Source organism: Pseudoliparis swirei, chromosome 4 (genome assembly GCF_029220125.1).
Source record: "Pseudoliparis swirei isolate HS2019 ecotype Mariana Trench chromosome 4, NWPU_hadal_v1, whole genome shotgun sequence".
NCBI classification, from domain to species: domain Eukaryota; kingdom Metazoa; phylum Chordata; class Actinopteri; order Perciformes; family Liparidae; genus Pseudoliparis; species Pseudoliparis swirei.
The window spans coordinates 24,279,335-24,302,919 of NC_079391.1; the positions used below are offsets into that span (position 1 = coordinate 24,279,335).

Below are 23,585 nucleotides of genomic sequence, written 5' to 3' on the forward strand. Positions count from 1 at the left end.
CGAGGTGTCGGTGTCATGACTTTCACAATAAAAGAGGCAAAGTACTCCGACTCGTTCTGATAGGGTCTGCAAATGGAAAACAGAATGAATTCACAGCGGTTGTTTTTTTCCTCCTTAAAAAAAGTTGACATTTCCCTTTTTGAAACATTGTAGAGGTTCGAGGGGGCAGCTCATGGAGCAGATAACCCATGAAAGCTAAATGAATCAGTGCAGTCATATTTGACATAGTCAGTCACTGTGACTGCAAACCACATATCTTTGTTGTTGATTGAATTATAAAGTTTTTTTTGCAGGTGTGATTACGTGTTGGCTCTTACTTTGAAGGCAACTCGTTTCCGGCATTGTGTTATCTTTCTTTGTCCGAATGATGGAGCTAACCAACTACAATGCGCTATCAACCGGACGGATGGAGGTGGAAGTGGGGAGGGAGCAAAGAAAGAGCCCGAGGCGGATGTCAGCCAACATGCCCCCCCTCTCCCACACAAAGACACACACGCACACACACACACACACACACACACACACCCGCGCGTACACACATGCGCACACACAACCCTAAACACGTACACGCACACACACACACACACAATACCACAGGAAGTAAGTTCCTGATAAGTTGTGAGTTTTAAAACCACTATTACGTGTGATACACTAACTGTAAACTAACTGTTTATTAACCAATGTGAGAATGTTGGCCTGTTCTTTATGCATATATGTCACCTTCAAAACGAATAGGATAGGATAGGATATGATATGATATTACTTTATTCATCCCCAGGGGGACATTTAGTGAAGCAGCAGCAACCATGTTTACATATATACAATCCAATAAAATAAAATAGCAGGACAGGACATATTACATTTACATTTAAGAATGAAAACATGTAAATAATAATAATAAAGGAAATTAAAATAAAAAAGTACAAATTAAATTAAAATGAAAGTATGTAGGCTACAGTGTATCAATGTGTAAATTGAAAGCAGTGCAAGGTTTATTGATGTACATTTTGAGGAGGATCTGGCCAGAAGTGAGTTATTTATTATAAAGTCTTATTGCAGTTGGCAGGAATGTTCTCTTTTATCTGCGCTTATGACAGCGGCTCTGAAGCAGCATAATTAGAAGTAAGATAGACCTACTTTATTTAGAATTAATTACAATAATAACACCGGCATTCCGGTGGTCAACATGGGCCCAGGTGAGAAGGAAGCACCTGTCATCGCTGCAGGGGGTTAAGAGAAGGGCAGAGAATGATCCCAGTTCCTCAGGCAGTGTCCTTTGCTCCCACTCCGAGACCGGAGACATGCGTGTCCATACAATGAGATCTCTATCAAGGGATCCGATCCAAGGCCAAAAAAAGGAAGTATTTGCCAAAGGGGCATGTTAATGGATTATAGAACCACAAATCGTATCCAGTCATCAACACAGTGATTGGAGAAGGTGAGAGAGAGGGTGATGCATGATGGGACAATGTGGTCAGAAAACATGGCGATAGCAGGAGAAGTCATTATTTCTCTGAATCGTTCACTATTTATGCACTGCCTGTTATAGCGGGGAGGTATGTGTTTTAACGTTGTGACCTGTGGTCAATACACAGTCTCCCTAACACACACACAGCGGTCTCTGCTCAGCTCCTTGTTTTTAGAAGTTAAATTAACTTTTCTTTTCAACAGTTTCACTTGGGATAGAGGGAAAAGAAAGCAATGGATCAAGCAAAAATGTTGTCAAAAGTGCAAATCCCTAAAGGAACCTCTTAAAAGAAAAGATGTATATATGTGTTCAACACACACACACACACATACACATATATATATATATATGAAGAAATAAAAAACATATATATGTATGTATATAGGGCTGCACGGTGGTGTAGTGGCTTTTACTGTTGCTTCACAGCAAGAGGAGCCCACAGTCCAAAGACATGCAGCTCAGGTTAATTGGACTTTAAATTCCCCGTAGGTGTGAATGTGAGCGTGGATGGTTGTCTGTCAATGTGCCCTGCGATAGACTGGAGACCTGTCCAGGGTGTACCCTGCATTCATCCAATCTCAGCTGGGAATGTCTCGCCACAATAACTGACAAAGAAAGAGTGTGTTTTATCACCAATGGGTTTTCCAGTTGGTCACGAGGATCAGCACCTGCTGCAGGTGAGTCATGTTGCTTCAGCGGTGTCCTGGGATCCAGGTGAGCAGTGTGACGTGTTTGTCTGGGATCAAACCCCCGGAGGCTAACATCAGTCAGCCCTTTCCCCCACACTGGGGATCTCAACTGTCTTGGCAACCAAGCAAACGTCGGGAAATGGGAAATCTCCATCCTACTAGATTTCTGCAGCGTTTGTCCCTGCATTTCACTGTTTTCCTGAGAAAGTAAACTACAATGTGTCCCCCCAACATGGTTAACACAATTACCTTAAAAGACACGAGGAAGCGTTCCAATAGGTATCACCGTTGTTTTTATTGCATGGATTACCTTACACTATTATGTTAGAGTCGGCCATAATTTCCCAAACTAACCAAATTTAGTAATGCAATATATGACAAGCATTTTTCTTCTTTGGTTTATTTGATAAGGGACAGTGCACAATAATAACAACATTTCTGTAAATGTTTCAGAGTTAGCCAAGAGGCTATTTGTATCTGTAGTCCTCGGAAGGCAGATGTCATAAAACAAACCTAAAAACCTAAAATTACAGAAACAATGTTTGTACAATATTTAAGCTTTCCAATGGGTGCACAATTTATATAATGCATTTACTCCGTCTGCAGTATATGCAATGGTGCTAGTCAACCCTGTCTTTTGCATATGACCACAAGTTCGTATCCACATCACACCTCATGTCCTTATGTTCCCCCCACCCACCCACACCCACACACACACACACACACCTTTCTCAAACGGGGCACTGTGCGGAAAAGTCTTCCGCAGATGTCACACAAGAATGAGTAGAGGCCCTCTCGTGTTCTATGGCCCACCTTAAAGGTGGAATGTGGTGGAATGTAGCAAACCGCAGTCTATTTTTTACAATCACTTTGTGTGTTACTACATCGCAAAATGGACCGTGAACACATCACCTACGGCTTTGGTGGTTGAGTTTGAGGGAGAAAAAAACATTCATGAAATTTTAAGGATGTGTGGTCAATGCAAAGTTATACACTGTGTAAAAATGTTTAGAAAAGTGAACTCAGCGGGCTGTAGAAACATGTGTGTAACCAGTTTGCAACGTGATCTTTTATGTTCCATCTTGTTTCGTTCTACTCTGTTCTGTTTTTGTTCTGATCAAGTCTAGTCGACTCTGTTGTGTTGCCACTATGCCGTGCTGGCCACCTGCATGCCCAGCCAGTAAACCTGCCGATGGATAAAGCATAATGTGTAACACACACGCACACATGGAAGACATGCACAGCCCCGTAAACACGAACGGGTCTGGACGAGAACCAAACAGGTGGCCTGAGGTTATGTGATGACAAAACCATCTCCTAACACCAACCACCATCACTTCCTCATCACGTGAAATGCTCCTGACAGCTATGGAGCTCCAAAGTCTTCGATATAAATAATCAGATGAATATATTATGGAAAACACAAGTGTAACAAAATGAACTGTGAAATAATAATCATCTTATTTCACGATAAAGTCACCTTTTGTTTAATCGTGTCACTTTTCACAATCTGTTGGCCAATCCCCCGGAGTAATGACAGTGTCAAAGACATTTAGACTCAACTAACTAGCTGCTGCTGTAATTAAACACAGTACACACACACACACACACACACACACCTACACACCTACACACACACACACACATCTATTCACAAACCACATGTGGCTGATTTCGAATAGCTTTAGCATGGTTGTTGATGGAGGGGGGGTGGGGGGGGGGGCGTGAATGAAACATTGTGAAATTGAAACGTTTACAATGAAGTAATTGATAAATCAATGACGATTAATTATGAAACATTTAACAGTAATGAATTGAATATTAATGGTAGATGATCAGGAGTTGTTCATTCATTTATATGTATCTCTCTTTCTCTCTCTCTCTCTCTATATATATATATATATATATATATATATATATATATATATATTAGCACAATTAAATCATATGATTATTTATTTTATCATGTCTTTTTGATTTATTGAATTTTCAATACATCATTTTGGGAATCCACAAGTTAGTTTCTATTTTAAATGGATACATTAAAGTTAATGGTTGGTTTGTGTTTATTGCTTCATGTGCTCCATTACATAAGAGAGATCAAAAGTATGGGAGTGTGAGCATGACTTGCAAAACAGATGCAGGTTTTTATGTGAAATGCAAACTTCTTGATCAGGCTGCCAGGAAAGACTATAATCAAATATGTGTTCCTGTTAGACACGTTTTGCATATCATAAGTATCCGAATTGGAGAATCTAAGGCTTGGATACTCTGGAGGTCTTGTTTTTCTTGTTTCTTGATGTGCTACTTCCCCCTGTTGGCAGGAGGAGTGACATACAACCGTCAACCAAGTGAAGCGCAGCCAATAAACTGTAATGTTCACGAATACCAGCTTTTAAACTATCACACAAGTTAGTACTTCATGTGTGTGGAGAGAGTAAGTGCAGTGTTCAATGCCTATGTTCACAGGCTACAGAAGTGAGGGAGACAATAGGTATTTTTAGCCTTCTGACTGCTGCTGCTTCCTCTTATTCCAGTATGTCATTTACATGTTGTTTTTTCTCCACTTCCCATGAAGCTCTATGAAGCTCTCTTCCTCACTTGCTTTTGTGCTGTTGTCACATCAGCTGTACGCTGCATCTTCATAAAAAAAATAATCCGTACACAGACTCAGCGACATAAAAAAGGTAGGCTTTGTTTCTAGTTTCTTTTGGTGAGATCCGTGTAGCTGTCCATATTGATGCTGCTATTAGTCCAAAAGAATATCTGTTGATAACTTAACTGTATGGAAATGAATGTAAACATACTTGTTGTAGGACCAGTTTAGATCAATAAGTGTGGTAGAAGAGTCTGTTTGCACTTCTCTCTGTGTCTGTGTGTAAGGCTTGAATACATGACATCAGAGAGGCCAAAGATTTATTTACCAGACATTTATCTAGGTTTTTTTTCTTCTTTTTTTTCTAAACGAATTATCTTCCCTTTACAGGATGGAGTGGTGGCTACTTTGTTGGCTGGCCCTCTTCACTCGTGCACATCCAGGTTTACATCCCAATTGTAAAAAGTCAAACGGTGAGGTGCTACATTATACGTTTTTTTATTCAATATTCTATTTTTGTATATCTTGAATATCAATACATCATTATTTTACTCGACAGATATTTCGCGAACCACAACATGTATGGAGGAAGTCGACAACATTTTAAAAAATGGAAACCACAACGACGCTATTGAGTAAACATTTTCATTGTGTATAAAAGAATGCATGTTATATCTGTTGTGAATTTTGCTATGCGAGCATCTGTGTTTGTTTTAGTATTCACCAGATATGTATATACGTGGGTGTAAGAATCAGGGAAATGTGAAGAATTTTCAGGGGTTTTGGTTAAGGCATACAGTGGATCAGAATGAATTATTTTATAAGTTTAAGGAAAAGAGTTGTAAATCAGAATGACGTTTGTTATTTCCTGTCCTTATCCACAAGAGCCCTGGAGACCCTCCAACAGACTCTAGAGGAAACAAATGTGCCCATGACTACAGACATGTCCCACAGCCGTTTTGTGGTCCTCATGCACAAACCCAAAGGCCCCTCCAAAAGCTTTGACATTCATGCTAGTGGGAAAAAGGTAAGGAATCAAGTAGCAAGGCCCTAAGGGAAGGCAATGTCTTAACTGAAATATTTCCATAGCTCCTTGATGCCATGGGATTTTTTCCACACATGCACCCTTCCCAGATGACCCCCTGACCTTTTCTCTAGCCCCGTCATCAAGTTGAAAATGTGGGCTTTTATTCAAATGTGCAGGTGCCAACCTCCGGTTCTGAAAAGTGAAGCAAAGCCTGAAGTGCCTTAAACCACCATTCTTTCTGATAGCCAACAGGGGGCGACTTCTCTGATTGTATAAAAGTCTATGTGAAAAGTCTTGATTCATTGTAAACATGAGTTCATGTCTCAATCTCTAGTTTCAAGTCTTCTTCAATCCAGCATGATGTCCATTTTGAACATTATGGCCCATTTAGAGTCAAACGAAGCATAAAGCAGGATATGCTTAAGATTGGGGCTACAAGGTGATTGACAGGTCGCTCCCACAACGTTTTAATTGCAACCTTAAAACAAAAAAAGTTGTGTCCAGCATTAGTAAAACTTAGATCCACGCTCTTATGTCACTACTGGCTGTAAACAAGCAAGATGGCAATGGCCAGAAAACAAGATAGCGGCGGCCACAATGCAGAATGTGAGGCTCTATGACGGCAATAGTCTACACTATTCAGGATCTATTGAAAATGTTTGCAAGGAAATACATCATGTCACACACTGGGCTTTTTTTAATGATAATTACAAGATGCCTCAAAAGCGCTCTGCGTCGACCCATCCAAAGGACGGTCAGGGGTCAGTGTCAGGGGGTCAGTTTTAGAAGCCCAGATTGGCAGTGAGCATGTCTGCTGTGTTGAGCCAGCATTGTTGAATCATTGAAACTCTGTCTCTGCTGGTATCAATGTATCTGTGGGAGTTCAATTGTTCTGTTAATCTATTGACATGGACAGTTTCCCTGTTTTTGTTTCTATGCCTCTGATGTAGGCACAAAAAGACAAGGCTTTCCCCAACAGCAACATGAGGGTCCAAGTGCCGAGAGAGTTGGTTGCAACGACACCATTGTGTTCTGCATGATTACCTGGCCTGAAGAGAGCAGCGTCAATTTAGTAAGACAATCTGAGGACATATTCATTTTGTATTGTATTTACATTCAAACTTTAATGAAAGAACCTCTCCTGGTTTATGCACATTTTAGCCCAATTGAGATGATTGGTTTAATGAATAAATAGTGCAGGGCAACACTTTTTAATTCATTAAGTACAATGTTATCATAACAAATAGGAATAATGGCTAAACGTATTGTAATACTAGACTTGAGGTTGTAAAAAATACAAAATGATTTGCTGCATTCGAGGCAGCCATTGTTATTCCATTGAAATTAATTGACAGAGACTGCAGGGTGTGAACATGTCCTTGTCGTCTTAAAAAAATCAGCATTCAAATTCTAACTTTAATTGACCTTTTATGTGGTTAAATAAAAATAAATCCACCCGTTAGCATTTTTAGGAAAAGGTTTTGCTGCCGTTGCGAGCTCCTCCTACCAGGCTGCGTGAATCAGGAAGTGGGTGTGCCTCAAGGAGGGGGGAACAAGGTCTGGGATCCGTTGACATAAAGAGGAACACTTGCTGCAACATGGCAAAACTTCCTTCATGTGTTAAATGTTCTAATTAAATGACTGAATATGTTGGAATGACATCATAGCTTCTTCTCCCAAGCCCCATCAACTCATTTTAACTCCAGAAGGACAAACTGGGTCACATTAAGTCAGATGTATAAAGCAAGGATTCATTCTGATAACATGACTGGCCTTGTTGTATTTTAATAATGTAATTCTATCAAATATTCCTACGCTAGTAAAGCTACTACAACAACTCCAGGTCACAGATCTGGAAATGTTTGCCCTGCGATGTTGAAGTGTTTTTTAAAGGCCACGTCTACAAACATATTGTAGTGTGTCTCACTTTTCAAAAAGGTCTGTTAAACACGCTACACAAGAGGAAGAGAGGTGCATTGCCGACAAAATATAATGGCCTCAAATGCAAATCACACAAGGGTAATGAACGGACATCACTCTTCTTTTCTTTAAAGTAGAAGTAGTTGCTCTTTTGCTATTCACCTTTGCTCTGTGGAGTAACACGCACACCATAATTGGTTCTAGTAAGCCTTTAGGAAGCAAACTGGGTCCACCGATAGATATTACAGAGCAGTAAGAGGATCCCAGGGTGGTCTTTCTTTCCTTCATACAGTAGTTCTTCATGAGAGGGATCCCAATACACACAATAATAAACTAACTGCCTGACTGTATGTTGCCCATGTAGACAACGGGAGAGACAGGCGTATTACATGAGAGCCGACTGTTTAGCCTGAGTGTGCGGGGCAAGAAGGTTTCCTCACTGCAGGAGCCGGTCAACATCACGTTGACTTTTCCTGCAAACGTAACTACATCTTCCTTCCATTTGTATCTATTGCCCAACAAAAGACCCAAACATATGGACCATGTAAACCCTGATGTAAAACCTGGTATATTGTTGTGTCACAGATGACCCAAAACCCTAGATGTATGTTCTTAAACTTTTCGACAAAGAGTGAGTATGAATAAATTAGCTTGGTTGTGTGTGTGTGTGTGTGTGATGAGGATTACGAGTGGGATTCAATGTGTCCGTTTCGCTTGATGTTATCCCGACGAGTCAGGATGATTTGCATAATGGATCTGTGGTTGTATCCTTGTTGTTTGTCTTTTTTTCCTCCACCAGGCTATAGCAGCGATGGCTGCGAAACCCAATGGGAGTTTGGTCAGAGCAGCCTCACCTGCTGCTGCAATCACCTCACATACTTCGCCGTGCTCCTGGTAGGCTTGACCTCGTCTCGCCTTACGAGATAGAATTGCAGAGAGAAAGGACACAACCAAGTGAGACGTGCGTGTTCACGGCACATGAGTGGCCGTCCATGGTGCCCGTTAAAGACGCGTGCAGCTGCAGGAAACAGTGCATGTAGTGGACAGCCTTTCGGCATGGCCTCAATGCCTGCACCTGACCCTTCACACTCATCATTGCCGCCTCCTGTAGTCATTCCTGATGCTCCCACCAAATGCACAAAAGTAATAATAAAAAAGAAATCCATCATCCAGGTTTGATTAAAAATGGCAAGAGGATATTATATCTGTCACATTCTTATCAGCAAAGTGTCATGATATATTGACGTATAAAAAAAAGTTATTATTAAATTCAGTTTTAGATTATTGTCACTGATATATTAACACATATGGATGAAATCACACACGGTGCTGTTGATGAAGCTGGTGAGAATGGAGGTAATTTACATTGAGTGGGTTTAATGTGTCATCATTCATAACATGATGTATGAAAATCCTAATCTTCTCAATCGAATCAATGTAATTAAGAGCAAAAGACAAAATGTCCCGTGCCTCCTCTCCTTAGGTGTCTCCTTCTTCCCCCGTCTCGACCAAAGACCAGGAGATTCTGTCATACATCACTCTGATTGGCTGCAGTCTGTCTCTTTTTGCCCTGGTCATCACTGTTGTGCTCTTCATCACAAAGAGGTAATTTGTTCTTCCCAGATTTACCTTCAATCCATCCTCTCACCTATTTTTGCGGATGGCACCATCCTTCTGTCCTTGCTTCCTTTCACTTGCTCTCTTCCTCCCCCCTTGTTTGACTTTTGTCTTTTGCCTGATTTGTTATCTCTTTTCTTTCTTCCTTCTATTGGTTTACAATGCAACATGCTTTCCCTTTGCTATGTTCACATTCACTCTCTCCTTTAGTGACATCTGCACATGATGTTACGCTTACCATGGCTCGATTCTCCTCTGTCTGACAGAAAGGTCAGAGAAGATGTCTCCATGAAGGTCCACGTCAACCTGTCCATCGCCCTCATCCTCCTCAACCTGCACTTCCTCTCCAGCCAGTGGGTGGCAGCACAGGCCTCTACTGGGCTTTGCCTCTACATGGCCCTCTCTCTTCACTACTGCCTGCTGGCCACCTTCAGCTGGATGGCCCTGGAGGGGTTCCACCTCTACCTTCTCCTCGTCCGAGTCTTCAACATCTATGTCAGGAGATACCTGCTCAAGCTCAGCGTGGTGGGATGGGGTGAGTGGAGTCACACACGGCCACTTAACAAACTCTGCAGCAGTGGTGGAAGAAGTAGCACCACAGTGCAGGAATACTAGGTGACAAGCAAAAGGCATGCATTGTATTTAGTAGAGCGCATAATATTGTATCATGTAATCGCATCAAAATTGACTTACAGTATCACAAGTAAAGGTATTTATTATGCAGAATGGTCTATTTTAGAATATTATAAAGACATATATATATATATATTACAATATAGATATTCAATTCAGTTTATTTTGTACAGCCCATTATCACAAATTACAAATTTGCCTCAGAGGGCTTTACAATCTGTACACATACGACATCCCTGTCCCAGGACCTCACATCGGATCAGGAAAAACTCCCCCAAAAATATTAAAAGAGAGATACATATGTATATATAAATATCCATGTATATTCATATATATATATACCTCTTTAGATAAATATAATATATCTGTACCATATACTGTATATATGTATGTCTTTTGTTCACCAACCATTCACAACCCTTAAAGTATTATCTTTATCCACAGTGATAGATCAACATGTATTTGTTGACTATGTTTTGTATCATTAATCCGATTCTGCAAATTAACTAAATTTTCAAAATAAATAACAAGTGGAGTTAAAAGTAGAATACTTGCCACTCTAATGTTGTGCAGTAGAGGAATAGAGTAGCATGGAATGGAAACACTCACATATCGTACAAGGACCTCAAGATTGCACTTAAGTGCAGTCCTCTTTCATTAGGGGACTTAGTTACTGTCGACTACCGCCCTTTAGTGAAGGCATCGCTGCCTGGATTCCTCCTTGTGTTTCAGGGGCCCCTGCAGTCATCGTGTCCCTGGTGGCCGCCATCGACAGAGACTCATATGGGCGTGTCCTCCTGGACTCGTCTGTCCCCAACGGCACCGAAGTGTAAGAGAGAAGAAGCGTGTTGTTTTGCATGTGCGTTGGCTATCCTGTGGATTTGAATGTATTTGGGAAATGGTGCACAAACTGCATTCACAGCAACAACTGCTATCATAAATGAAAGGAATGAGAATATGGGGTGCATCTTTACATCATGAATTGACGTTTCTCTCCTTTTCAAACTCCTTTAAGTTTTCAAGGGAATTATTTATAAAACAATTCTTGAGAGTTATAACTGTAATTAAAAACGTATTAATATGGAAGATGTATGTGGTAGTATATATAAATATATTTTGTTTTTTATTTTGTTTATTGTTGTTTTGTTGTTTTATTTTCTTCTTTATTTTATATTAATTTTCTGATTTATTTTGATTGCAATTTAGGATAGGAATTTATAAGCATTTTTTGCTTCTACCTATACCTTTTCAGTCTTTCTCTTTTGTATATTATAGAGGATAATATAGTATTGTATTTGATTGACTGAATAAAATACACAAACAAACAAACAAACATTTCTATTGGATTTTTCATCACATGAAATGAAATCCTGATCCATACTCTGTCTCCCTGCAGATGCTACATAGTCAACACCACGGTGAAGATGGTGACCACGGTGGGAGTGTTTAGCCTGGTGTTCGTCTTCAACATGATCATGCTGGTGGTGCTAGTCAGACGCATCGTGGGTCTCTGCCCGAGCGGAGAGGTTTGAGTCAGTCTCCTCTCTCTGCATGAAGCCATTCTTGTCTTTAAAAACCAAAAGGATCTTCAGAGTATGGGGATGCTCTTCCTATTTTAGCCAAACCAACGAGAAGGGATCCTGCTAGCGAGTATTGTCCGTGTATACCTATATCCATATATCTAGGAATATGTCTTCGGTCTTATTCTTTATCTTTTAATCGTAAAATTGATTAATACTGATTCTCACAAGTGAACTGCAGCGTCTCGTGGAAGGCACTCAAATTAGTGATGATGTAATAGGACTCCTGAGAGCAAGGTTTTCCAATGAACTGAAGATAAGTCTGCCTCTGTTCAGGGCGAGTTATCTCCCCCGCTGTTGTTGTCAGAATATCAGGCAGCATACATGACACGCTCTGGTGGTTTATGAATGTCTATGACCTGCTGATGTGTCATTTGACACAATGTCTTTTGCAGTTTGAGCAGAGCGACCGCAACAGAGCCAAGCAGGGCGTCTGCACCCTCCTGGGGGTCACCACTCTGCTTGGCTTAACCTGGGGCCTGGTCTTCTTCTCGTTTGGCTCCCTGACCACCGCGGGCCTCTACCTCTTCTGCATCCTGAACCCGCTGCAAGGTCTGCACAATCTGCTCCTCCACCCCACCCTCGTGTTCAGCTATATGCTTTATGGTGATGCTGTACTGAACGCATTAGGGAAAAGGCTTGTTGGTAGCATATTTCAGTGACGCTTGTTGTGCATAAGTTGATGCTCTTGTTTGGACCCAAGCTGAACATTGATTTATAGTCTTTATATTATGCAAATATTGTTTTGCCCAATCTAACTTGATGAGCCCTTGTGCCTCACTTTGAAAAAAAAACCTTAGACAATGCCATGTGTAAATATTATTTTTCACTCACTCAATTAAATCGTATCGCCATAACTAAATTAGATGCATCCATTTTCAGAATTGTAACTCTTTAAAAGGTCTGCGATATGTCAATGATTAGCGGGTAATGGAAACTCACATTTGATCGCTTCACAATAAATGGTCAAAGTCAAGCTTTTCATTTTCAACATAACAGGATTTGTATTCCTCTTATAAGACGACAAGAGTACAGCAACGTCAGGAACATTACATAATAAATGGTGCAATATATATGATAATATTTCATGTGTAGTTGATATTTCCCTGAATATTTGCATCATGACAAACTGGGTCAGGCCACAGCTAGAATGTTGATCAGCAGTATGTGCATGATTTGCATGATGCTGCAGTCTCTAACAGTTCTCTTGTCACTCCTTTGACTCAGGTTTCTTCATCTTTGTGTGGTTTGTGATGTCATGGAGAAAGACAGGAAACCCAACGAATAACAAGAGTAGTGTAACACCCAGCACCAACAGCTGAGCCTCACCCCAACACACCGCCATACGTTTCATTCATTTCAGTTTATTTTGTACAGCCCAAAATCTCAAATTACAAATTTGCCCCAGAGGGTTTTACAATCCGTCCACAAACGACATCCCTGTCCCGGGACCTCACATCGGAGCAGGAAAACCCCCCAAAAAAACCAGAATAAACCCTTTCACAGAGAAAAAAGGTAAGAAACCTTCAGGGGAGCAACAGAGGAGGATCCCTCTCCCCGGATGGACAGAAGCAATAGATGTCATGTGTACAGAATGAACAATGTTACAGAGTTACAACATGACACTCTCGCAGCTCTGCACAGCTCCTTCAGCCTCCTGCTGCTGTCAGGCTGCACAACACACTGCAGTAGATCGCTAAAGATCCTGGCAAACTCAGCACTTTACTTCATTTTCCCCCTGTATATTTAGTATTTAGTATTAGTATTTCGTTTTTTAGTATTGTGTTTTGTGTTTTATATTTATTTTCATTGATGCTCTGATGTGCACCGCTGCTGTGATTTTTGAAATGTCCCCACTGAGGGACAAATAAAGGAATATCATTTCATATCATATCATATTCAATGAATATCAATATGAATAATTAGTAGTAGGCATGGACCATGATCCAGATTTTCAAAATTCCATGAAACAGAAGTAGAAAGAGAGGGTGTGTGTGTGTGTGTGTGTGTGTGTGTGTGTGTGTGTGTGTGTGTGTGTGTGTGTGTGTGTGTGTGTGTGTGTACAAGCGTGCATGCATATGTTTGTTGGGGAACATATATGAGGACACACTGTACTCTTGCTGTTAACCTTTCTGTTTTCGCTCATGTTTTCATGTTGAACAATGCAGCAGAGAAGCAAGCTAACTCCAGCAGGTGACTCTCATATTAAATGTAAAACATCATGAACAACTCACAGTGAGAGTCATATGTTGGTAGTGTTGACATTCCCTGGTGTTGTATATAAACATTGTGGTGAGTTTTTTTTCTATATCGAGCAGTAGATCTGTTATTTGGAAGTCATCACCATGCTTAAAGGGATAGTACGGATTTTGTTTAAGAGCATGTATGAGGTACTTTTCCCGAGTCGGTGTTTAACCTAAATAAGTTGGCGGTTGTCACATTTGACCTCAAGCTAGTTAGTTAGTTAGTTGGTTTATTAGTTAGTTAGTTACCATCTTGGATAAGTACCTCATACACCATATTTTCAAGAGAGAATGCTGCAGTTAGTGAGACAGTCACAGAATGTCTTTTCTGGAAGAGAAGAGGAAGCATCAAGGACTGGTCTGCATCGGGGCACACATGCTCCAGATTGGATATGTGTCTCCTCCATATTGTATTTTGGCATATTAAACCTGGTTCATGTAATGTGTGTAATGTGGTTGTAATGTATCATGTGTTCTTTTACCTTTATTAAATTCCCTGTGACCACGCTATAATGTTTGCAAGTGTGTTGCAATAAAACAGTCGTTTTGGTGATTCATTTCAAAGCTACGGAATTCTCGGCGATGGACTTCAAATGTCTCTTTAGGTGCAACTGTATGACAGATTGTCCTCTATTTGGCCAACAATACAAGCCATAGTCTAGTCTAATTTTCCACTCTTATAATTTAAATGTCTTTGAGTTTGGGATTTTAGATTTTTTTTGTAATGAGTTCAAATTGTTTCTGAATTGAACTATATTCAAGTTAAAATTAAGTGCAGTTATTTGATAAAGGGGCGATCTGCTTCACCACTGTAAGGTAAGTTTATATTTGTGGTATTTGAGGGTGTCATACATGCAGCACTGCTCCGTTTTGTTCCTTTCTGTCTGCCTGTATGGTAACACTTTAAAATAACCATCATTAATAAGTAGTACATGATTAGTTAATTACATTTTAGTCAGGAATGATGATAAATAATGTTTACTAATTATTGTTGTCATTAGTTTGTGTACTATTAAATGATTATATTATATCAAAGCTGAAAAGAAACTATATTAATTACATTCTGGTTATAGGTTATATTGTAGTGAATGTGATATCATAACTAACCCTTGTTCCTGGTGTAGTTCTTCACACAATTATTAAAGTAATGAGACACACACATCGGTGTGACTGTTCCGGGATCGCGGTCCCTTTAAGTGTTGTGTTGCTGTTTGTGACGTCGAGCCCCATGCGGGTTTAGTACCTGGGCAGCGCCATCTTGTGTTCATTCGTTTTTGTGATACGAAATAAACGAGACACACACTTGTGTGCTCAACTTGAGGAATTGTGTTTTGCGCTTTAATGCAAGTTCCACAATATATTATTATTATTTCCTAATGATCATCAAATGATTTGTTGACCATTAAGACATTTTGAGTAAGACAATACATGGAAAGATGAATCAGAAACTAATTGGCATTGCCAAAGTATTAACTATCTGTCCAAATAATGTTGATAGTTTATATTTAAGTATTTATTGACTATTTACCAACATTTTAGAATCATCAGCTGCAACTTTTGTATTCCAAATAATGTGTATCTACTCATTAACCATTAAGTGTTACAATTATATTTTATGTAATGTTGATTTTCATAGAAGTTTTACAAGCGATTTCTTAAAGGTTTACAAATAATTTTTGAATAATTTAAAACCGTTACAATGTACCTTTCTTTAAATTAAGTTTTAAAATAATTGTATTTTAATTGTTTGTTAAAAGTAATTTAGTAATATAAATTTAACATTTCTGAATGATGGTTATCATAAAGTGTTATTCTGCTTTTTATTCCTTCCATCAGACACATTATCACAGGTAAAGCTCAGTTGCAGAAAAACAGGCTGACTCTAGGTTTGAGTGAAACAAAAAAACACGTTTTGGTGACGCGAATTGGCACACGGGACAAAACACACAACAATCTGGCAGGGGACAAGGCAAAGATTGGGAGAATATATAAGGGAGAAAAACACAGGTGTGGGGGATCAGGGAGAGAGGACTGGCTGGGGCAGGTGCAGGGAATGAACAATCAGGAGAGACTGAGGGCAGGTGCAGGGAATGAACAATCACTGAGGAGACAGAAACAAAATTAGCAGGGTGTTACACACATATTCAGAGGAAGCATGATGGTTCCCTTGTTGCGCTTGCTGCTGCTACCTGAAGAGCTGGCTGACAAGGATATGGATTTTATATTCGATTTGGGTTTTCGTGCACCAAAGACCGAGTAATGCTTCAGCTCGAGTTATTTCAACCCTGTATCACAAAAATTACGTTCCCCCAGACCTAAAATGCAATTTGCAGTTACGTTTGACTGAAACGTATTTCTCTCCAAATTACGTTTGACTGAAACGTATTTCTCTCCAGATTACGTTTGTATTTGACGTATTATAAGAACAAATACGTCTCTGATCAACGTATCTTTGCCGTTTGGTATCTCTCTTTTCTACAATGCTGTTATGAATTGTAAAAAGCGTCCTCTAGTCTTATTTATTATTATGTTATATATGTTGTTTCGCCTCCGTATTCTGACAGCAATAAGCGTTGTCGGATCAGATGAATTGGCGTGAAGACTTACTGCTGGTGACTCTCCTTTATTTTCTTTTTTTAGGTGACAATACATTAATTAAAACTCGTAAACTATCACCACCTCATCACCACCTTAACAGAGTCAGTCCCATACGGGTCAAATCAACTATTAAACTTGTTATAAAATGCGCATCTGTCCGTAATCTATACCATAAAGTTCGCATTTTAACCTTAAAAAAAATGCGCTTCCTTGTTACCTTTCAAAATAAAAGTCCGATTTGTCTGTTAAGCGGAAGTAGTATAAAACGTCTATATTTATTCAAACAATACAATATAAAAGGCATACATCAAAATCAATAAGGAAAATGCTGAACAGTCAAACAACTCAAAACAATAAACCCTTCATGGGGTTATTTACAGGGCGTGTTTACTTCTGATCAAACAAAAGAGCAGGTATCTGGAAAAATCTGGGAAATAATTTGGGAATTGTTAATAAAACATGATTTACCCTTCAACTTCCACTGATATGCATGCAAACTAATACATCGCTTCACACACACACACACACACACACACTGACAGAAACACATAGACACTCACATACGTACACACACACAGGCAGAGACACACACATACTCACACACACAGACACACACTCTCATACGCACACACTCTTACACACACACACACAGACAGACACACACTCACACACAGAATGACAGACACACACACACACAGAATGACAGACACACACAGACACACACATACAGACACTCACATACATACAAACACAGGCAGAATCACACACACACACACACACACACACACAAATACACACACACACACGCATACTCTGCAGACTGACCTTTGACCTCCCAATTGTCTCTCAGATATAAACCTACTGCTTTATATTTAATATATTATATTGACCTAAATGTAATACTTTGAGGTCGTGGGGGGAATCCCCTCCAAAAGATTCACAAGAGAAAATTGTCACCGTGCCAATAACCCTTGTACGATCCTTAAAACCAGTCTTTTAGTTAATTTTGCACACTTTCAATCAACTTAAAGATCTGGATTCTTTTCAGATTCAAAGAAGGGCATCTGAATATGATATACCCTACAGTTTTGGACCGATAGCTCTGAGCTAAGGGCCCCAAAAACAGGTCCAAAGGGTCAAATTGGGCCTTATTCTCTTAAAATTGCATATTTTTTGACAAGTGCAAAAATGGCCATAATCTCCTAAATATTAGTCCTGGAAATCCCAAATTGAACACAGACACTCAGGACAGAGCCTACAATGAGGTGATGGGGTGAAATTTCCTCCGAAACACACACAAGAGTTAATTGACTGTCTGAAATCCAGGACTTGAAGAGGCTGTGTGGTTTAAAAAATCTGAGACCCTGTTGTGAGCTTGGGCTGATTTTAGCTTTTTTTCCCCTAAACATGTCAGAGCTTAGCTTTCTTTTGCAGGTTGTAGCCCCTCCCAAATGGGGCCCAACCATGTAGGCTGGCAACATATAGCACTTAGCATCCCTGCTTGGGAAGGGTTTAAAACCCGGAAAAAAACAAAATTCCTTCCTTCAAAGGTTAACAACTCCTCAAATGTTTGTACTATATGAACAATTTCAATTGTATTCTATCCCATTTGGGAGTGGCTACAACCTGGAAAAGAAAGCTAAGCTCTGACATGTTTACCCAATTTGACCCTTTGGACCTGTTTTTGGGGCCCTTAGCTCAGAGCTATCGGTCCAAAACTGTAGGGTATATCATATTCAGATGCCCTTCTTTGAATCTGAAAAGAATCCAGATCTTTAAGTTGATTGAAAGTGTGCAAAATTAACTAAAAGACTGGTTTTAAGGATCGTATAAGGGTTATTGGCACGGTGACAATTTTCTCTTGTGAATCTTTTGGAGGGGATTCCCCCCACGACCTCAAAGTCTTATAGTTAGGTAAATATAATATATTTAATATATAGCAGTAGGGTTATATCTGAGAGACAATTGGGAGGTCAAAGGTCAGTTTGCAGAGTATGCGTGTGTGTGCATGTGTGTGTGTGTGTGTGTGTGTGCGTGTGTGTGATTCTGCCTGTGTTTGTATGTATGTGAGTGTCTGTATGTGTGTGTCTGAGTGTGTGTCTTTGTGTGAGAGTGTGTCTGTGTGTGTCTGTCATTCTGTGTGTGTGTGTGTGTGAGTGTGTGTCTGTCTGTGTGTGTGTGTGTGTAAGAGTGTGTGCGTATGAGAGTGTGTGTCTGTGTGTGTGAGTATGTGTGTGTCTCTGCCTGTGTGTGTGTGTGTACGTATGTGAGTGTCTATGTGTTTCTGTCAGTGTGTGTGTGTGTGTGTGTGTGTGAAGCGATGTATTAGTTTGCATGCATATCAGTGGAAGTTGAAGGGTAAATCATGTTTTATTAACAATTCCCAAATTATTTCCCAGATTTTTCCAGATACCTGCTCTTTTTGTTTGATGAGAAGTAAACACGCCTGTAAATAACCCCATGAAGGGTTTATTGTTTTGAGTTGTTTGACTGTTCAGCATTTTCCTTATTGATTTTGATGTATGCCTTTTATATTGTATTGTTTGAATAAATATAGACGTTTTATACTACTTCCGCTTAACAGACAAATCGGACTTTATTTTGAAAGGTAACAAGGAAGCGCACTTTTTTTTAGGTTAAAATGCGAACTTTATGGTATAGATTACGGACAGATGCGCATTTTATAACAAGTTTAATAGTTGATTTGACCCGTATGGGACTGACTCTGTTAAGGTGGTGATGAGGTGGTGATAGTTTACGAGTTTTAATTAATGTATTGTCACCTAAAAAAAGAAAATAAAGGAGAGTCACCAGCAGTAAGTCTTCACGCCAATTCATCTGATCCGACAACGCTTATTGCTGTCAGAATACGCAGGCGAAACAACATATATAACATAATAATAAATAAGACTAGAGGACGCTTTTTACAATTCATAACAGCATTGTAGAAAAGAGAGATAACAAACGGCAAAGATACGTTGATCAGAGACGTATTTGTTCTTATAATACGTCAAATACAAACGTAATCTGGAGAAAAATACGTTTCAGTCAAACGTAATTTGGAGAGAAATACGTTTCAGTCAAACGTAACTGCAAATTGCATTTTAGGTCTGGGGGAACGTAATTTTTGTGATACAGGGTTGAGTTATTTGTGTCTTGCTCTTTTTGCTCTTTATTTTTTACTTATCACAGCCTTAACCTTTTAAACCCCACACGATTTTTGAGGTTTCGGCTCAAAATGACATACCCAAACTAAAAAGGGTGTAGCTCTATTTGAATAATGTTGGTGTTATAGTAAATGCAACACATGTGAGATTTTGTTCAGATGTGTAAATATAAGAATACATATGTTACTGGTTAAGAGTAAATAAAGATGAAACTTCTATGAAAATATAAGTTTTAGGTTAGATTAGAAAAAAAGCCCTTTCAGGATGAATATCTCCTGGATGGATGCACAGCAAAGGCCTAAAATCACCCAGATAATAACACAACTTGTGAAGAGTCCCTCTGGAAAGAATGACTTAGAAAAAATAAAGCAGAACAATAGTTGGAGAGTTTTTAGTAAAGATAATTTAGGCGAGGTCTCTAAAATGTGCATTTGAGCACCATCTGTGGCATTTGACTTTTCTCATCTACCAGACCAAATATTTCACTTTACATCTTATATATCATTCTTTGGCTTTAAAACAGTAAACCAAAGATAAAAAAGGATCAAACAAAGTGGTGCTGTGCATGTGCGTCAAAGCCGTTTTTTGGATCTGTCACTGCGCAACTGTTGCGCATGCAGATATCTCCGCTGGGAAAGGGCGGATTTAAAAAAACGACAGGTCATTGGAATCCTTAGAGCCAATAGAATCGATTGGTACCAAGAAAGACAAGACTGAATGCACTGTGAGCCAATAGGAGACAGAAAGGCGTTACCATTTTTGAAATGTGAAATCCGATGAGCTGAAATTGAACTTCCTGGCAGCTGACTTCGACGTATTCCCCAAAGGTCTGCCTGGTTTTTAAAGGGACAGGTACACACACGGAACACATGCCAGCTTGAATTCATGGGAGAAAATTGTTTTTTCTTCTCCTTAAGAACAAAAGTAAGTCAAGTTTGCTGGCTGTAAAGCTATGAAGCGATTAATGTGGCTGCATTCTGTGGCTCATAGCTCCGTGATGCTTTGGTGCAGAAGGATTCTGTAAATATGTTATTGTTTTGACCAGTAAGGTTCTAATGCAATTATTACCGTCGCATTCTGCGGAAAGTTATGTTTTGATCGCTGCATATTTATTTATTTATTTGTATGTGTGTGTGTTTGTGTGTTATTCGCATAACTCAAAAAGTATGAAACCGAATCGCATACAATTTGGTGGGATGATTGGTTATTATCCGGGGACCATTTGATTAGATTTTGGGATCGATCGGGTCAAAGGTCAAGGTCATGTAAAGGTCAACATCTTCTTTTTACCATAGCGCGGTACATTTTTATCCAATTGGCATGCAACTAATGCCAAAATGTTCACATGACATCAAGCTCCCCAAACTCTAATGCCAAGTACCAAAAAAGTGGCTGCGGCGAAGATATGCGCTCTACCGAGTGCCCGTTCTAGTTATCATAATATTATATCCACTGCTACTATTTCTGATTCTGTTGGGGGGATCCATATTCAATGCAAGATGAAACAGGTGATCAGGAGCAGCTCGGCGCATGGGCCAAGGGAGCGACCCGGCGAGACCTGCAGGAGCAGCCTGACCGTGATGGGTCTCACTTGCCTGATGGGGACCACCTGGGGTCTTGGAATCGGAGGGTTTGATTCTGTCCCATAGTTAAAACATCGATCATGGTTGAGGGCTCTCTCGCAGACATTTTGAGCCTTTTTCTGTCCGGGTCTCTGCAGGCGTTGCCTGAGGAATTGCCACAATTTACAGCAATGTGACGTCAAACATGTGGTAACCAGTGGAAGCATAAGAAGAAGAAAAAAGATAAACAAAGAAGACAGCACATGGACGTAGAGCCTGGCTAATTACACAAATACCTTTGGGACTAAAGATGGGACATGAAAACACATGAACTCATAGGTTTCATCACACAACTTTATTCATCAAACCATTTCTTTTAATTTTGTCATCGAAGCTGAGTAACTAGATTATTTGACAAATAACTCATCTCTTGAGCCTGGGAGATGTTCAAATCAAGGTTTAAAAAGTATGAAATAAATACCCACAATTGTACAATATTGTGTTTGTATATTATTATGTATATAACAATGTATTTACAACATTTAAAGCCCTTACAGTCTACTCGGTGACATCAACCCTGTGATTACATTACATGTCATTTAGCTGACACTTTTATCCAAAGCGACTTTCAATTATGTTACATTCATACACCATAGCATGCTTAAAGTCAAAATATGTGTTGCAGATATGGATGCGTTCATCACATATATAAAACAGGACCGTAAGTCTACATGACAATCTAACATGTTGATGTTTAACAGATTATTTTAAACAAGTATCTCTCGTGTGTCAGTATAGTAACGTTTGCTCATAAACATTGAAAACAAACTATGGCTGAGGCTGATGGGAGTATCATTAGTTTTGCAGGTCTTTGATCATAAACCAAAGTATTAAACATATTATAGTATTAAAATTGTGATTCTATGGATCAACATGGAAGATGAATAGTCAGCGGAAAAGTGATTACAGTTCATTCTCAAGGAGTCAAGAGGACATGGATTTCCCTCGTTGGTGGAAGCTGACAACGGGTAGAACAAATTAAATTGTTCCTTTTTTTGTTATCATTTATCATATTGATACTAGCTAATTCTTAACATATGAGTGCCAACTTATTTGTAGTCTCACAGGTTTACAGAAAAATGGTGACTGTATCCCAAAGTTATCATTAAATAATGAGTTTACTGTCTGTTAAGTTGTAATAGGTCATTTTGACTTTGCACATGTACATAGGGAACATTTGTGCTTTAAATTAATACATATAGTAAGATATTATCATAGGAAATATTTGGGAGAATATTGATATTGTTGTTGTGTTATTAAGCACAGGGGTAATGTCTACTCTATGTATATGTCAATGGCAGAAGTAATGTTTATAATTGTATGTGTGTTTATGATTATATGTATGCCGCATGAGAATGAAAGTTAGTTTATTGTTTCAATGTTGACACATGAGTTGGAAGCCGGTTGAAGTCCGTGACGTTGCTTGAAGCAGGAGAGTGACATGTGGGACTTTTATTGTGAAAGGGAACTTTCATCACATAGCTGACCGGAAGTAATATTGGTCGCGGGATCATGACGTTTGACCCGGCTATTTTATGACCTGTTTTATTACCTGTTTATGACCTGGCCGTCAGCCAACTAGAGTGTAGCATGCTGAACTGACCAATGGAACTAACTTTTAGGATTAAGAGGTGTGGATGCCGTTACTAATAAATACGGGTGGAAAGGGTGAGTTTGTTCTCTAGACGGTCGGAAGGTTACAAGACAGTTCCCTATCAGCTACTTTGCTGTTAGTCTGTGGCGTCATATTCCGGTCGGCCCTACGATCGTAGCTTCAATTTACTGCTTAGACTTCTTGCCATTAAATATTGTTAAACGTATCTATCGGATTCAGATTCTCATTTTATATCGAGCACGGGACCTCCAGTTTGATACACCATAATAGTCCCTTGACCATAATACTTCAGGACCCACAATATGTTTGCAGCCCAGTATAACTAATGAAGAAATACATATTTGTAGAATGTGCACCTAATAATTCACGTCTAATTCCCATGTTCACTATCAAGGCATAGATTAATGTGCCCTATATGTATGATGGCATATGAAGCTCATCTATTGTGTAACCAGTTTCCAGTTTCAGTCTGGGGGTCAGACATAATTACCCCATTTAAGCGTAGGCGTTGTTCTTTGTTAAAGTTTATATCTAGGGCTGGCTCAGGCTTGCATTGGGCCGACCAGTAGATATGCTACTTTTGACCATATTTTTAGTCATATTACAATTAATATTACTGCTACCGTACTGCTTTAATTATCATTATATTATATCCACTACTACTATTTCTGCTACTTTTGGGGGGATCCATATTTAATGCCGAGGATGTCATTCAATTCAATTCAGTTTAATTGTAGAAATAAATGTATAGAAAATAGGTAGTATATAGACACTTTAGAATTATAGTAGAACACTGAGCACATTGGCCCT

At 39.4% G+C, this 23,585-nt stretch overlaps 1 protein-coding gene across 1 annotated transcript; it reads left to right on the forward strand.

Annotated features, from left to right (window-relative positions):
- Nucleotides 1–9,220: 9,220 nt before the first annotated feature.
- Nucleotides 9,221–14,316, forward strand: LOC130192876 (adhesion G-protein coupled receptor G2). Its single transcript, XM_056413057.1, has 6 exons — nucleotides 9,221–9,305; nucleotides 9,584–9,852; nucleotides 10,683–10,779; nucleotides 11,347–11,476; nucleotides 11,926–12,082; nucleotides 12,758–14,316. Exons 2-6 carry the CDS (start codon nucleotides 9,606–9,608, stop codon nucleotides 12,850–12,852), a joined length of 726 nt encoding a protein of 241 aa, XP_056269032.1. The 5' UTR covers nucleotides 9,221–9,305; nucleotides 9,584–9,605; the 3' UTR covers nucleotides 12,853–14,316.
- The last annotated feature ends 9,269 nt before the right edge of the window (nucleotides 14,317–23,585 follow it).

Bases quoted from the DNA above. Each gene is read 5' to 3' on its own strand.
- LOC130192876 (XM_056413057.1), top strand. From the start codon at position 9,606: ATGAAGGTCCACGTCAACCTGTCCATCGCCCTCATCCTCCTCAACCTG. The intron at 11,477-11,925 runs GTTTGAGTCAGT...TGTCTTTTGCAG, and splicing joins GTCTCTGCCCGAGCGGAGAG to TTTGAGCAGAGCGACCGCAA. The intron at 12,083-12,757 runs GTCTGCACAATC...CCTTTGACTCAG, and splicing joins CATCCTGAACCCGCTGCAAG to GTTTCTTCATCTTTGTGTGG.